At 41.0% G+C, this 16315-nt stretch overlaps 4 protein-coding genes across 6 annotated transcripts; 1 reads left to right on the top strand and 3 right to left on the bottom strand.

Moving 5' to 3' along the window:
* Positions 1-122: 122 nt before the first annotated feature.
* LOC134192947 (neurocan core protein-like) lies at positions 123-1440 on the top strand. Its single transcript, XM_062661704.1, has 4 exons — positions 123-191; positions 253-356; positions 433-867; positions 1244-1440. The coding sequence occupies exons 2-4, from the start codon at positions 257-259 to the stop codon at positions 1438-1440; spliced, it is 732 nt and encodes a 243-aa protein (XP_062517688.1). The 5' UTR covers positions 123-191; positions 253-256.
* LOC134192946 (protein disulfide-isomerase A4-like) lies at positions 1437-5229 on the bottom strand. The gene is made up of 3 exons (XM_062661703.1): positions 4969-5229; positions 4811-4898; positions 1437-3191 (listed from the first exon to the last, which is right to left on the bottom strand). Exons 1-3 carry the CDS (start codon positions 5214-5216, stop codon positions 1632-1634), a joined length of 1896 nt encoding a protein of 631 aa, XP_062517687.1. The 5' UTR covers positions 5217-5229; the 3' UTR covers positions 1437-1631.
* Positions 5230-5478: 249 nt separating this feature from the next.
* On the bottom strand, positions 5479-13717 carry LOC134193084 (uncharacterized). Of its 3 annotated transcripts, XM_062661874.1 has the most exons (25): positions 13678-13717; positions 13560-13612; positions 13215-13412; positions 13065-13146; positions 12921-12999; positions 11066-11114; positions 9902-10875; positions 9697-9733; positions 9540-9641; positions 9431-9484; positions 9025-9114; positions 8841-8966; positions 8345-8413; positions 8210-8280; positions 8090-8151; positions 7902-7970; positions 7775-7839; positions 7619-7692; positions 7476-7557; positions 7328-7406; positions 7077-7150; positions 6857-6946; positions 6675-6800; positions 6414-6470; positions 5479-6351 (listed from the first exon to the last, which is right to left on the bottom strand). In XM_062661874.1, exons 3-25 carry the CDS (start codon positions 13290-13292, stop codon positions 5590-5592), a joined length of 3351 nt encoding a protein of 1116 aa, XP_062517858.1. In that variant the 5' UTR covers positions 13293-13412; positions 13560-13612; positions 13678-13717; the 3' UTR covers positions 5479-5589. The 3 variants fall into 3 exon arrangements, with proteins under 3 accessions (XP_062517858.1, XP_062517857.1, XP_062517859.1); XM_062661873.1 differs by lacking the exon at positions 13678-13717 and having other exon boundaries at positions 13560-13659; XM_062661875.1 differs by lacking the exons at positions 13560-13612; positions 13678-13717 and having other exon boundaries at positions 13215-13545.
* A 406-nt stretch (positions 13718-14123) lies between these two features.
* Positions 14124-15623, bottom strand: LOC134193304 (uncharacterized). Its single transcript, XM_062662131.1, has 2 exons — positions 15441-15623; positions 14124-15340 (listed from the first exon to the last, which is right to left on the bottom strand). Exons 1-2 carry the CDS (start codon positions 15517-15519, stop codon positions 14262-14264), a joined length of 1158 nt encoding a protein of 385 aa, XP_062518115.1. The 5' UTR covers positions 15520-15623; the 3' UTR covers positions 14124-14261.
* Positions 15624-16315: the final 692 nt, after the last annotated feature.

The following is a 16315-nucleotide window of genomic DNA, read 5'->3' on the forward strand; positions in this document are numbered from 1 at the left end:
AATTCATGCGGCGCATGTAAACGCTGTCAGATGTTTGGTTTAGAAGACAGGAGGAGGAGTCAGCAGCCAGTCACGTGACGCAATCAATATTGGGATTGGTGGTGCCTGCATGGTGTTTGCTAACGTGCGGCAACTTGATAATCACGTGACACAACACGTGAATGCACATTAGTCACGCCCCGTTTCTACGGGTAACCACAACACTCCGTATAGTCAGTATAGCAGTCATAAAGTATTATATCTGCTCAGCAGGGCAATGGTGAGATATGCAGTCAGAAGACCAGCTGTAACTAACAGTGCCATTCTTCTCAGTCTTGCAACAACAATATTCACAAGCTGCAGCATTCCTCTGACAGGTAAATGCAACCACCTATATATCCATCTATATCTATATATCCGTAGCATCATAGCGGCCAACCTATACTTTCCTAGATAATTCCCAAAACCAATTCGAATGCTCTGAGGGCTCGCATCTACATGCAGGACACTGTTACAGATATTTTGCTCGTCAATGGCAACGACAGTTTTTCAGTGCTGACCAATTGTGTCGTAAACTGCATGGCCATCTAGCAAGCATACACAATGCAGAGGAACTAGTGTTTATCAACAGCATTGTAGACAGAAACGAGAGCTACTGGATAGGACTGAGTGATGCAGATAGCATGGTCACTGACTGCAGAGAAGGACTTTTCTGCTGGACAGATGGTACCATCTTTCATGCAGACACTGCATATCATGTGTGGGGAGAAAATGAGCCGAGAAATACTAAGCACAGAGACTGTGTTGTTGGACATCAACAGTATGGATGGTCAATGGCAGTGTCAGGGTGTGCACTAACAGTTGCTCCGTTTGTCTGTAAGAGACAAGGTAAGTCACAATGTGAAAGTCCTTTGTTTAGATATTGAAAATTTTAAATGTTCGACCATTGTCCACATGCTTGTTAGTTATACCAATGTCTTCATTCCAAACTTGTTACCATGCTCTCAATTATTGCACTGTAAACCAAGCAACGACTTCAGCAGTAAGCATGGTCAACTTAAGTATACTAATGAAGAGAAGAAATTGTGAATAGCTATTCTACATCAAATTATTCAAACACCAAACACGTTCATGAAAGTCAAGTTTTTACAAACAAGATTTTTGAATTCATCTACAGTACACACTTGACTGTCGTGCATGTGCATTAGAGCTTTTGATTAATGAGATCGCAATCTGAAAAATGGTTGTTTTGGTGTATTTGTAGCTTGTGTCCAAGGATTCTACTGGAATGATGGTCAATGTCTATCGTTACTACAACAGGATTATGGAAGAACAGATCTTATGCAACTGTTTATGTTGGCACTGTGTATTAGTCTGTTGGTTGCAAGTTCAGTGACAGCATGCAAACTGCTAGGTTCCACAAGTACGTATACATATGTAGAAAAGAAAATGAGCTGTTAGAATGTAGAACATCACTCACATGATCTATATTAGTGTGACAATCAAGATGTTACAGTAGATCCATGTGTAGAGAATGCAAATATGATGTAAAGTTTACACCACAATCTAATAGAAAGAGAAAAGAGTAGAAGTAGAAGCAGACCAAGTATTCATAATCAGCTTGCACAACACCACTAAGCATCTAGTTGATATCAAAGCTCATCCTTTCCCCTGTCCTTCAGAACTTGCGAATTCTCTTCTAGGAACTTTACGAAGTCATCTACTTCACGACCACCTTCATACTTCTGAGGTGCCTTTGTCTCACCTTTTGGAGCAAAATAGATTGTCGGGAAACCCTCAACTTCAAACCCTGGCATGGCATCATTTGCAGTTGCATCCATCTTTGCTATGACCAGATTGTTTTCTGCTTTATACTTTTTCCCGAGTTCTTTGTATTTTGGTTCAAGACTCTTGCAGTGTCCACACCAAGGTGCATAGAATTCAATCAGCACATCTTTCTCGGGATCCATGACAATGTCATTAAATGTTTTACCAACGACAACTGTCACTGGTCCTGAATTTTTCTTTGGAATTGGTTGAGATTTTATAATTGGTTTCAGTTCACCAGTCTTGAATGCATCAACAAAGTCCTTCAGTGTATCTTCATCGAGATCATCTTCTTCCATTCTGTATCTAGCATTCTTGTCTCCCCAAATACCAATGGCAACATCACCACCTGCATCATCTAATCCTAACTGTTTAAGCTCATCTCCAAACATGTTCTCGTCAGCAATAGCAAATGTTATGTCCCGGTAATCCTTTGCAACTTCCAAAATTTTCTTTCTCCAAAACTGTGTAGCAACTCGATTATCAAAACTCCAGTCAACTGTGTAGTAAGCCACAAGTAATGGACGTTTCTTATAATGTCTTCTTGTCTCTTGAGTAATTTCTCCAACCAATGGAACAAATGCATCACGAAGGAATTCTTCCACTTCAGCTGCCTTCTCAAAATCCTTCTTAAAGTGAAACTTTGGTTCATACTTTGACAGAAACTTTTCAGGCTGAAATAAAGCGACACCCACGCCTCCATACCTAGTCCTTGCTTCCTCAAGAAATGTGTGCGCAACAACAAATTCATCTCTCACTTTATGAGCAGCCTCCATAAACAGCTCAAATGGTTTCTGATCATTCGGATCAAACACACCCAACACAGTGACATCGTTAAAATATTCGTGCTTTTCCACATCTTTAATGGAAAAGAGTTCTGTGCTTGGAGGCCCAGACTGCTTCATCATATAATCAACAATACCGTGTTCTTCCCTTGGTCCATCATAGTCAAACACTTTGCCCTTTCTGAACATTTTCAGTGTTGGGTATCCTGAAACTCCAAACCGTTGTGCCAGCTCTGTCTCCTCAGTGGCATCTACTTTTGCTAATGTGATTGGAGGGTCTTCGTTCTTCAGTCGCTGAGCTGCTTTTTCATATTGTGGAGCAAGACGTTTGCAGTGTCCGCACCATGGAGCATAAAATTCAACTAACGTTAGGTCAGCATTGTCTATGTGGTCGTTGAAAGTAGACTTTGTAAGTGTGACAACTGCTTCTGGAGGAGGTTTCCAGTTGGGATCAGCTCTCTCTTTCATAAAGCTTATGATGCCTTCAGCATCACGTGGACCATCATAGTCTAGTGCTTCTCCTTTACGAAAAATCTTCAGTGTTGGGTAGCCAGACACATCAAACCGAGATGCCAAGTCACTCTCAACTGTTGCATCTACCTACAATCATAGGTTTCAAAGCTCTCACATTTATCTTGTCCTTATTAAGTAACGATGCTGCAAATAATTACGTGTTACACGTTCCCCAGTTTTATTGGTTACTCAACTACACCCAATGACAAATACTCAAAGCAAGCAACTAATCTCCAGTCTTTGTAAAATAGCATAAACTGGACATACAGCAAGACATTGGAGACCAAGAGAGTGGAGAATACATGCAATAATGACACTTGATGTTAACTAACATGTCATATGCACACTTTCTCTTACAAATTGACACACTGTAAGTAAAGCGTGGATGCCTCTTCTGGCTGCCATTACCAGTCCTGCAATGTAGAAACTAACCAACTCTCAATGTAAATAGAAACTGTACATAACCAATAATCCTTAAACTGATTTTATGGTTGTTTTTACTGGCTATTATTGTAGTTGTTGTTTGAAGAATTACTAGTAACAATTGCTCTCTTTACTAAGTCAGGTTTCTTTTCCATTCACATTATCATTCAGTTGCAATGCTTGAAATCTCCAACAAATACAACATCTATTTCACACATCTCCTCCTGCACTAAGTCTACCTCATTTATACAAATCGTGTCTGACTGACAAAGAATAAAGCCTGCTTCACAATACTGACGCCGACGTCCACGCCAACGTCAGCATCGTGCTGTTCACCATATCTTGAGACGTCACTAAGTTGCGCGTCTAGGTTGGTCTGGAGTCCCAAGTCAGATCGTGCACGCGTGTCTAATCACGGACAACTATTCCAATGATGATCCTTCTCTTGCTGCTTATCTTGCGGCGTCAATCAACGTTTCTTCCATTTCTAGATTGGGGTTGCTTACAGCTCTGCTGATTCGCTAAAAATGCCCACATGGTTACAACGGTGACAACTTCCGGTTTTTGACGCTGGAATAGAACTTTGCTCTATCCTCGCATCATGACGCTGCATTGACGCCGTGCCACTTTGTCCTTGTTCATAATATTGACGTCCAGGTGGACGTCACGATGCCGCGTTGACGTCGACGTCAATATTGTGAACCAGGCTTAAGGGGGTATCTCCAACCACCAGACATTTTCTCCAATCTGAACAATGTTGGAAAGTGGGTGAGTGGGATAGAGGCCTGTTCAGATTGAAAATGTCTGACACTAGATATTAGAGTTGGTGCCTAAACTGTAGCCTCACCTACCAATAGCGTCACCTCTATGGCACAATTCACTAAGCTACGTGTCATGCAAAGTTGTTCATGCTCAACTGTTTCCCACAGCAACATGCACTACCAGATAACTACTGTAGTCTTATTATCCTCTGCTCGTTGGTATTAATAGAAACCTGTCATGATGCAAGCTAAAAGTGAGACTAAAAAGAGCCATTTTTCAAGAACATTACATGACCAGTGTTGTTAAACTTGTGTCAGACATCTATGACTTTAAGGAGTGCGAGGGTAGTCACCACCAATGTGATCGTTGTTGAGACTGAAGAAAATGTCCGGTAATTGGAGATGTCCCTTAGTTAATTAAACATTATGGACTCGAATTTTCTTCACAATTGAGCGTACAACAATGCATGCATGCAGATATATTTCATTATATTTCAATTTAATGCTTAAAGCTTCTCTCACTTTTGCCAGAGTCACAGGTGGGTCGTTTTGTTTCAATGCTGTTGCAGCCTTCTCGTACTCTGGAGCGAGGGACTTGCAATGGCCACACCTATGTATGGACACGTGGGTTTGTGAACCGGAAGTTCAGGTGATTCACCAATCTGCAAGTGGATATTTACCATGGTGCATAAAACTCCACCAGTATGATGTCTTTTTCATTGATTGTTCCATCAAAAGTGTCCTTTGTGAGGTCTAGCACGTCGCTTTCGCTCGTTTCTTCCTGAGTTTCCTCGTCTGAAGCCCCGTTTTCTTCTTCTGGTTCTTGTTCTTGCACTGGAACCTCGTCTTCGCCATTCTCCGCTCGATGCAGTGGTGCAGAAATGCAGAACAGCAGTAGCAAGAGTCTCACTCTGTTAGTACACGCCATCAGTATCCGGGAGGCTGGTAACGCGCGCTATACAGTACAAACACTGCCTGGACGCACAACAGGTGACATACTTCCGCAGCAATTCGCACCTAGGAAAGCAACTATGCCTACACTGCACCATAGGTTTAAATGATACACCGTTAATTTATTGGTTAGTACGCATTTCTGCGGCACAACAGCTGCAGTGGCATTCCCTAAAAACAAGGACCTACCATACAGCTCAATATCTGAACAATTTTGAGACGATGCTGACAGCATCGCATCTCTAAGTCGGTTAGTATTATTAGTACCTTACTTGATAATAAATTCTTCTTCAATAGAAATATACATAGCAAAACCAGCCTTAGAATATAATGCTTATCTATCTGCAAACTCATAACAAAGTGGTTTGAACATCACCATCACCTATTTTCCCATCTGAAATCTCTTCTATTTGTGAACGCCTCTTTATTCTCACATCAGTTTTACCAACATTTTCAATTTTTGACCAATCAGTTGACTGCAAAACTGTGCTCTCCCCTGACAAGTCAGCACTGTCTGTAACCTTAGCTCCTCTCCAATTCCGTCGCCCTCGACGTTCTCTCCTCACCACCAAGCCTGATATTGAGATATTAGAATTCAAACTAGACTCATCACCTTTCTCAGTCTCATTGATATTCCCTCCAGACCTTGCATTTGCAACAGCTTGAAGTGCTTGCAAAGCCCTCTGATAACCAACAGACTGGTGAAGTGCTAATGATCGTAACTGCTGAGTCCCTCTTGTTTCAGACTGGTGTTGTGCTGCTGATCCATTTGAGGGGACATCTTGTTTTTGACGCTGCTTGAATGAAGCAGGCGATGATGATCCTGACTCACTCTGCCAAGCTTGAGAAGCCATCTGACGTATCCAGTGACTTGTCGAATCCATTTGTGCTGCAGTGCTCACTCTTTCTGCTCCAGGTGCAGATTTCGTGGGAGGATACCGCACCCAAAAGTCAGAACTTTCTGTGCCATCATCAGGGTCTTCTGGATCATACTGCATTGTGCGACGAGGCTTGGGTGGTGGTGACTCACTGCCATCTATTACACTACCATTTACTGACTGATTCGTTGTAGTAAACTCAGATGCAAGAAAGTCACAAGACCGAGATGGACGCTAAACAGAAAGCTATTTCAAAACACAAAATACAGAACACAACTAAAACCTTAACCCAATACCACAAAAGGTCGTTGTTTCCTGTCATCTCCATGACTTGAACCAAAAAACCAATTACCCTGTGAGCAACACACGCAAATGAATTAAGATCTACCACACAACTAACTGCATGTATGCAATGAACAAAGCCATAACTCACCCTAGAAACTATACTGAGCACTAAACCTGAAAACATTACCTACTTTGCAAATAGTATGACAATCTAAACGTTGAAATCCCATGCAGTAAGCACTAGAATGCCTTCCTCTAATACACTAACTTACATGAACAATAAGACGATTGACAATATTGCACTGGTTGCCCATGTCTGACATAACATGTTGTAAGTCACTTATTTCCCGTCGAACTAACGAGGGACCAAACACAACTGCCAGGTACTTAGGATACATCTAGATGACACAACCCATTGCATGTCAAAAGATAACAACATGAAAACTGCTTGTACTTTATTCAAATCTGCTTTGGAAGCAACATGCTGTAAGTGTCTGATAAGATAACGAAGAGTGCAGAAGTTCAAATGAGGTAATTCTTGAATCTGGAAATCACGTGAGTAATTAGATACAAACAATAACAAATGAACAAACACATCAGCAGACAGACAATGAACAGACTCCAATCAGGCAAGCACCAGCACATTCAGACAAGCAACCAGACACACAGCTTACCAGTTGTTTCAGCATGATTAAACTTTGGTCTTCATCATCTACCTTTGAGGCTGACATAAAATTATCATACATGTCTACACAACAAAAATCACAACTCACACACTACCAAGGTGTGTGACCAAAACTTCTAAATAACTGACTCTAAACCAAACACAAGACAAACACAGCAAACTCACTCACAGAAGCAGAAAACCAAGCGCTAATTTCATACAATAATTATATTTCCACATCCATAAGAACCCAATGCCAACCTTTAGGAAAGATTGATTGTCTTAACTCTCGAAGAAACAATTTTAGGATACTTGTCACGTTGTAGATGCTATGCCATCTCTACATAGACACTCAATCACCACAAACACCTGAGAACTAAAATAGCAATGCCACCACACAGCAACAAACCTCATCAGTAAAATCTGCTCCTGCTAAATCTTTCTGAAGCTCGTCTCTCAACAAACAAATTTCTGCCTTATTGCCTGGCACTCTGTAAACACCAGATGAGCAACCTAGTTGCAATTTGCTATGAGAACAACGACCTTCCTTACCTGTAAATGCCTTCTACATCTAGTCCTCGTGTTTCAACTTCCTCAACACATCTCACTATGAAGAGCGGCACATCCTGCAAGTAGATACACAAAATAAGAGTTGCACACTAATACTACATAAATTGAGCAAAAGTGGAGAGATCAAAACTGGCTTACTGGGTGAGTGTCTGACATCTCACAATCGTCTAGCGACTTCTTAAACAATTCATTAAACTCTTCTTCTGCAACAAATAAATACTTTGCAGCATTGCCTTGTTGCTCTTTCTGATAAATACGTTCCCACCTCGCTGCAACTCCAGCTGACTTCCAGCAACTTTTCTTGCAGTGCTATCTGATGCCCCATCAGACACATCTATTATAATTGCCACAAAACAACAGTTACTTGTCAGTATAAAAAAAGTCTAGAATGGCCTAGCATTGAGGTTACCGTAAAACTCAAATTGAACATGTACATATCCATAACATGTTTACCTGTCTTGACAGTAATAGGTATTGCTTGTCCGAGACCTATACTCGGTCTTGGCCTTATGCCGCTGCAAAACAGTGACAAGAGTAAAAATGCAATTCTAACATCACAGCTACGTATCACACCGTTCAACTTGTCTTTGTCTTTCTTCCACTGCTTTTCGAATAATCAAATCAGCACGCGCTTTGTTTTCCAGCTATTAATACGTATAAAACACTGACTAATAATGAATGATCATAGAGATCATAGTAGAGCCTTACATCATCATCAGGATCGCTATGGGCCTTTATTCCTTCAATCCACTCCATCATGCTCTCATCAGATGAAGTCTATACACAGAACAACAATATTTTTGTGTTTGATAATGCTCTTTCTGTTGCATGATAAAGTAGACAGACATACAGACATACAGACAGACAGCCGACAGACAGACAGAGACAACCAACAGACAGAGACAGCCGACAGACAGATAGACAGACAGACATGAACACACACAGACAAATATGCATGATGATAGCATGTCCACCAAGACAGACAAACAGACAAAGACAAACAGACATACATTAATACACACAATAACAAATAAGCAATGGCAACCACCAGGCAACAAAGCCAGACATCAGAAAGTAGCAAACAAAAAACACATAAAAAGACAGATCGCAAATGAAGATTCCATGTTGTTAATAATACATAAACATTGGTTACTACCCAACAGGTAATAGCACCAACGTGTGACAAAACAGCTACCAGACGCACCTGAAACAAATACTCAGACCCATTGTAAGAAATAAATCTAAACGTGTACGGTCTTTTCACATAGCCATATGCAATGTCAACTCGACAGAACTTCACACTCAGAGGCTGTTCTTCAAAATTCTCAGGCTGTTGAACCACAAACCATTAGTATGAGTTGTTAAGCATTTAGCCAACCAAAAAGCACTTTTTCTGCCTCTTTCTTATCTTTGTATGAGTACAGCATGTGACCTCGTAGCTCATAATAACTGACTTTCCATGACCGATATTTAGCTTTCTAGAAGATAGACAATTGATCGGCTTGTACTACCATTGAAATAGATCACACAACAACAAACAACCTACTACTCACACTTAATCATAAATAACCTGACAAACAAATGGAAGTGACAACAAGACAAGCTGGCAGACTGATAGACTAACCAACTAACAAATAACCACTGACAAACAATCCAACTGACTAGCTAACAAACGTGATTATGCACACACACACACACACACACACACACACACACACACACACACACACACACACACACACACACACACACACACACACACACACACACACACACACACCAGACTTAAACAACCTTCCCATTGGATTCCACCGTTTGCTTTCGATAGAGGTAGCCTGACTTCACAACCTACACAGACAATTAAATGTACACTCAGAGAACTAACACAACAAAATTTACTCACAGGATCCATATATGGCAAGCCAACTGCTGCTGTCCCAAGATCACCTGTTTGGGGTGATACAGCAAGGCCAGTATCAACAGACACAAGACCATCTAACTGAAACTATAGCAAGAACAGCTGCTGACAAGAAACACATAAAACCATCAATTACCCCTACCTTTCTAGAGCTAAAGAAAGTTTCTGGTTCCACAGAGCTATAGCAAACATCAAACACTCAATGGATATACAAATTACAGTTACTAAATTATGAAATACCTATAGATCGATACAAGCATGCAAACATGCATACATGCAAGCAGACAAGCTGGTTGATAAGAAAAAAATGATCTTCATTTTCGCATCTACATATGTCAATGTCTTACATTTGATCCGCAATGGTAGCAGACCGTCTAAAAGCAGGCACTTTCTTGTGTGGCACAGCTCCTGACTTTACCCTCTTCCACTTTGGATACACACCATTGGTTACCCTTTCTGACTGTGTTCTCACGTTCAAATCACACTGTTCACTCTGCATCCTCTTCAGCTGATTGTTCTGCAGTTCAGCAGCTGACGGCAAGTCATCATGAGAAAAATATGACTTTCCTGCATGAACTCGAGATCCCAAATGTTGTCCTTCATAGACATTGCTTGTATTTGTACTTCCTGGAAGATGGCTATGGCTCTGTCTGATGGAGCTGAGACTCTCCTCATCTCTTTGCAATGAAGAACAATGTTTGTTACTTGTTGTGTCACCATCATCATCAGGTTTTCGAAGATGAGATATGTCAGTAGACGACGTCAATGCTCTCAGTTTCCCAATAACTTCATCACTCTTCACATTAGCAGGAGCTCCAGCCAGTAGCTGCCCACTCTTGTCACCAGAGCTTTCTGTGTATCCAACTTGCGACATGTATGGTGTGAAGGAGGTGCTGTTGTAATCAGACTGCCGTGCTGCTTCATACACTACTGCATTAGCAGGCACATGCAATCTACTGTCAGTGAAGCGCCTCTGCGGCAGCACCCCTCTTTGCTTAAGAGCATTGACAACAATTGCTCGACTTGCCTGCTTACGTGTTGCATTACTCCTCTGAACTTGTAATGGAGAATGCTTTGATCTTGAGAAATGAGCAGTTGCGAGTCGTTCATCAGAACAACTTGTAAGTCGCTCATGTGAATGATGAGATCCACTGTGTGACTCTCCTTTCTCGACTGAAAGGCTACTGCCACCAGAAGACATAAAACGATGACGAAACTGACTGGAATCACTGTCCGTAGATGTTCTTTTCCTGTCAAAGTCAGAAGACTGTGGACGACGGTATGATGCATTCTTGATCTTTAGTCTGGTTTCATCTACCAGCTGAAACAAAGTCTATAAGTTCCCACAGTAAATATAAGCAAGCGTCACAGTTCATGCAGCCCAGTTTGCCACATGACAATACGTCAGATGTCAAATATTTCACTTCCATATCAATGTACAATTAAATGCCAGCAATCCACCTCATGCTAGTAGCTGTCTTGTTATTAAAAAACAGACATAAAGTACCTACCTCACCAGAGACTGCCTGTGGTGTAATGATGAGCTCAAGGACAGTAGAACTACACAAAAGAAGTGCCATAAGTGACAACTAACACCACAAACTACAAAGGACACACTATACTTTGGCTCAACTCTATTACATACAATTCGAAATCCTGTTTGCCTACACATGTCGTAAACTTCTCATACTACTAAAAGTATGTCAAAATACTTGCCATGTCAACAATGTTTTGTGTAGCAAATTGACTCACAAGACCGAAATGTTTTAACTTGCAGGAAGAGTGCACTATTTTGTCTGTAAATACCTTCATTGGAATGTTTGAAAATAATATGGTTTAGAATTAGCTCATGTTGCATTATCTCCTAATTCTCAAGATCTACCAAATGTCATAACCAGGTTTACCTGCCATGTTTCCTGAACATAAACAATGTTTTGCAATCTACTTGATTACAGTTCTATGAAATCATACTGTGACAAGACCATTACAATTGACGAGAGTTATACATGTTTCAAAGAAAAGGGTCTTTCTATACTACCTTAAGCTTTCAACACATACACTTAATTAATTAATTAAACATTACCTTATTGTGAGAATATGATATGCCCCTACTTAATTCTGAAAGCAATGACAATCAATCTACTAGCAGCTTCATTTTTCTGGTAACTTTCTAATTCTCATATATGACAAACTTGAAAGTCCATCATGTCTTTAAGTGGTCAGCATTCTTTCCGATTTCAAATCACTTCATTCCTGTTTCATGTACGTCATATTCGATTTTAAAGCAGCTAGCATCGCCTATCTTTGACAATCGATATCTGACTGTGATGTGTACATGCAACTGCCAGTACAACAAAAACAAGCATTACACATGCTTGGCCCTCTATATCTCCAGGAAAGTTTACGAAATAGCTGTTTTCCTGTGCTTGTTTCTGGTTGATGCAACCTGGTTGCTTCTGTGCTGTTAGAAATGTGTAACGTACATACAAAATGAGCAAACTAAATCCCACTAAAACGAACAAAATCACAGTTGTCCTTGTTGGACAATAAATAAACCTAGATGAGACACTACAGCAATGTAGACATTGACAGCCAGCAACAGCAACATGTCTTGAAGTACCTACAGACTTGCAAATGCAAAACCTGTCAGATTCTTCTTGCCAATGGCTTAACTTAACAGTCTATCACTTGCTACTAAAGGCACACAACTTCATGTTGTCTGTTACTTCATGCTGTCTGTTACTCTATGCTGTCTGCTGTGATGATGTGATGTGTGAAAAACCACACTTTCACATGTTAGGAACACAGACATAGCAGTTACGTCATCAAATAAACACTTACAAAGTTAATTCTACTAATTCACCTCTGCATGACCATGATAATGTCTAGTTCACCTCTAAACTAGTCAATTTCCAAATAAATATTGTTGCATCAAAAAAAACTCTGCAGACATCAACTGCAATAAAAGCAGTCTAGAAGTCATTATTAATGGTTGAGGTGATAAAACATACCATGTTGTCAGTAAGTAAAGACACTCATCTCCTGTACATGACATGCGTTCATATTTTAGTCTATTTGTACTATGCCCTGCATCAATGCCTTCAAGCTCAGCTTTCTAATAATTTATAGCAGCTTGCAACATTGGAATGATATAATCACACAGATCAGACACGTCACTCTAAAGAGAGCTACATGATGATACAGCTAAATACTATACATAATGATTGCATGAAGTCAGAGCAACTACAACAGAGACCATTAATAATTAATGACAATCAAGTTAACCCTCTAGACGACGAATACCTCCATGTGGGAAAAGTACTGTATACACTAACAGGCCATACACAGAAGGGACTCAGCACTCACCTGTCCCTTATGCGATCGATGATGTCCTGATAGGGCCGCCCATCCACTGCAACTCCATTTATAGCCTCGATTCGGTCACCTTACAAAAGAACATCATCATTAGACACAGCAGCTGGCGGGCAGCCGTAGAATAACACAAATCACCCGCAGATAGGCCAGCAACACTCGCAGGCCCATTGTGGACGACGCTCTTGATGAAAACAACCGATCGAGACTCGCCGACGCTCTAAAAAAACGCAAAAAAGCAGATTAACGCAAGAGTAATAATCCAGTATCACAACCGATTCGACTTACCGTGCCGTTCGTGCAAAATCGTAGAGTAAAGCCGAACCCGTTGCTGTAGGGCCTGAGCCGTACAGTGCGGGCCATCATCGACGCTCTCTCCACGCTGCACTACGCTCTTCACAACCTCTGACGTCTCGAAACGTCGATGTGCAAACAAGACATGTACATCTGACCTAAACCTTGCCTAGAGCACGCCGCGCCGTTTCGCTAACGTCACCCGATTTGCGAAGGAAGTGGGCAGAGGGCAGAAAGCATCCAGTAGGAAGGATGTGGGTTCGAACAAAGTAGCAACAAAGAGAGCAAAATGAGTGAATAAACACAAGACGATGGAATGCGAGCTGTGAAGAATCTTACATCGGTATGAAGCCAGAAATGTACGTTTCTATGCTTCGAACTTGTTACTCCTGCTGTGCGCACAGATACAACGTGAGAGAGCGAATGATCTCTGACACTCAAAGAATGCAACACTCACCTTCTGTAAAGTTCTCCAGACGCATGGGCGGGACACACCGTTACGTACCAACTCGCACGTGCCAACGACACATCAACCGCCAGACAGAATGCCGAATGTGACATCAAAGTAAATAAATGTAGCTAAAAGGCAGACCACGTGTCGTTGTTTCGGGGTACATTGTAGCAAAACCTTGTACGAAGCCTAAATCTAATCCTGCAGCATGCATTGTCTAGAACAGAGTAAAATGAAAACACTAAATAAGATTCTAATGGTTTAGAATGATAGAAATGTTTTAAAGCAGAATTAATTAATTAATTAAAATATTAATCTAGAATATCTAATGTAATATCTATTCACACAGTGGGCAAATCCCATGACATATGATATCTAGGTTAGAACTTTAAAATTAATAGTTTTAAGTGAAAACACAAGAAATGTAGAAGCAAGTGTGACAGAGTAACAAGTCATTCTCAACTTTCTTTTCATTAATCTAACAAAATATGTAAAAAATGCAAAAATTTCTATGCATTGCAAACTGCTGTAATGATTGCAACAGAATTGTTAGTGGGCAATGATAATGATAGGTTAACATAACAAAGAAATTAATCTTGGGTTGCTTGGTTCTTAGCCAGAGCAGATGCAAAGGATGCAGGAATGTTGATCCTCTCTGTTGTTGGAGGAGGAGACATAGGGACAGCAAATGGAGGTGATGGTGGACTAAACGAATGAGAGCCATCACGATTTGTGTATTGATCTGTATTATACGGTTTCTGTTGCACAGCTAAAGGAGTCACTTTGTTGTTAGAGATCCGACTCGTCTGTCTCTGTAAAGGAGGAGGCTGTGGCTTGCCATCTGGTAAGTTCTGAACTTGTGATTTTATGGAAGGCAGCATCCCACCTTGTCCATCTGGAATGGCAGGCATTGGGTCTGGTGAACGAGCCAACGGAAGAAACAATCCACTTGTAAGAGAGTTGTTTCGCCCATAGTCTTTCTGTATGTCGCTGACTGTTCGACGTAGAGACAGCTCATGTCGTAGACGTTGATTTTCTTTCTCTAATGAAGACACGGAGTCTTTTGATTGTAGATGACAAAGAAAGCAGATGTACTTGGACCAAAAGTCATTCTGATACTTCCAAATGTACCACAAAATAATGCAAGTGACAGCAATCAAAATGATTGGAACCAGGGCACCACTCACAATAACTGCTGTGTTGTCACTTGTCTGACTTTCTGGTTCTTCTCCTACACAGTACTTGTTATCTGTAGTTTTACAAGCTATCTGCTCACACATATAACTAGCCGTCGTTGCAGCACAGCCACCTGTAGCCACTGTCCAACCCTCACGTGACAACAAAACACAATCTCGATTGTTACTGTTGTCAGGCTCTCCTGTTGCCCAATTTCTGAACTTAGTATCTCCTTGAATATTGTCCCCGTTCAGCCATTCGTATTGCCCTTCCATTCTATCGTCTGTCAATCCAATCCAAAACTCATCTGATAGAGCTCCAGCAAGAAATCCTTTCACATACTCATTCTCGTTTCTGTTTGTGATGATCACCACGAGAGCTCCTTCTAATTCACATTGATCTCTCGCTTGAAAGAAAGTCAATGGACGTGACACAAGTGTGTAGCAGTCTAGAGTTCCATTTCTCAGTTCATAGTGATCATATCTACACTTGTCTAGAACACAAAGTCGCGTGACTACCGACCTCGAATCTCTGGTCTCATAGAAACACACCGTTCGTAAATTTAGTTAATAATCTAGCTAATTCATACGTACAGCCTGGTGTTGGGGTAGTGAAATGAACAAGATGTAAGAGAAGCAGGAAACAAATGAGAAGAAACCGTCTGCCAATCATATGAAATGAAACAAAAATAAACTGCCGCGTATCAAAACTATCTAGAGGCTCCTCGAGTCGACTATGGCGTGTTGAGTTGAACAAACCACACCTCCAATATTAATGTTTTGTTATCAGTTGCCGTACGGACACAGTGGCCCGTATTATGTAGCTATGTTTTGCCAGTTTGTGTGTGTATGTGGATCATACCATGCGAGTCGGTGTATTACTTACCTTCTGTTGACCTACGACATGAAAATAATTGCCAGTGGCCGAGTTAGTGCTCTTTTACAATTTAGAATTAATTAATTAGGTTAATTAGAGCGAACAAACACTGAGTTTCTAGATATACCCGGTAATCTGCTTCGCAATGGCTAGCTAGACGAATGTGTTAGCTAATCTGTACGGTGTAGTCTCGCTAGCCACGCCCCTAGGAGGTTCTGTGACAGCTGCTGCTTGCTAGCTAGGTTGCTGCAGCCGACTAACCAAGTGTGCTCTCTACAGTTTCACATGTATTGCTAAATTTACAATTCAAAGATCACCAAACCACTATTTGATCATGTATACGTAGCTCTAGACATTCTAGAGACACAGTATACACTGCACTAGAAAGGAGAATGTGCTGGCATGCAAGCTAGAGGTTGAACATGTCCTCTCTTGTAAATTACAAAGTTCATTCAATCGGTCATGAGCTTCATCTAGAATAGAAGCACTATTCATTTAGTACTTACGAGCGATAAGCTTGTCTCACCCACTTGTTCCCAGCAGTCCTAATCGCGGTACAGTACCGGTGTATTGGAATGATGTAGGAGGGTAC

This window comes from Corticium candelabrum, chromosome 17, assembly GCF_963422355.1.
Source record: "Corticium candelabrum chromosome 17, ooCorCand1.1, whole genome shotgun sequence".
In the NCBI taxonomy this organism is placed as follows: Eukaryota; Metazoa; Porifera; class Homoscleromorpha; order Homosclerophorida; family Plakinidae; genus Corticium; species Corticium candelabrum.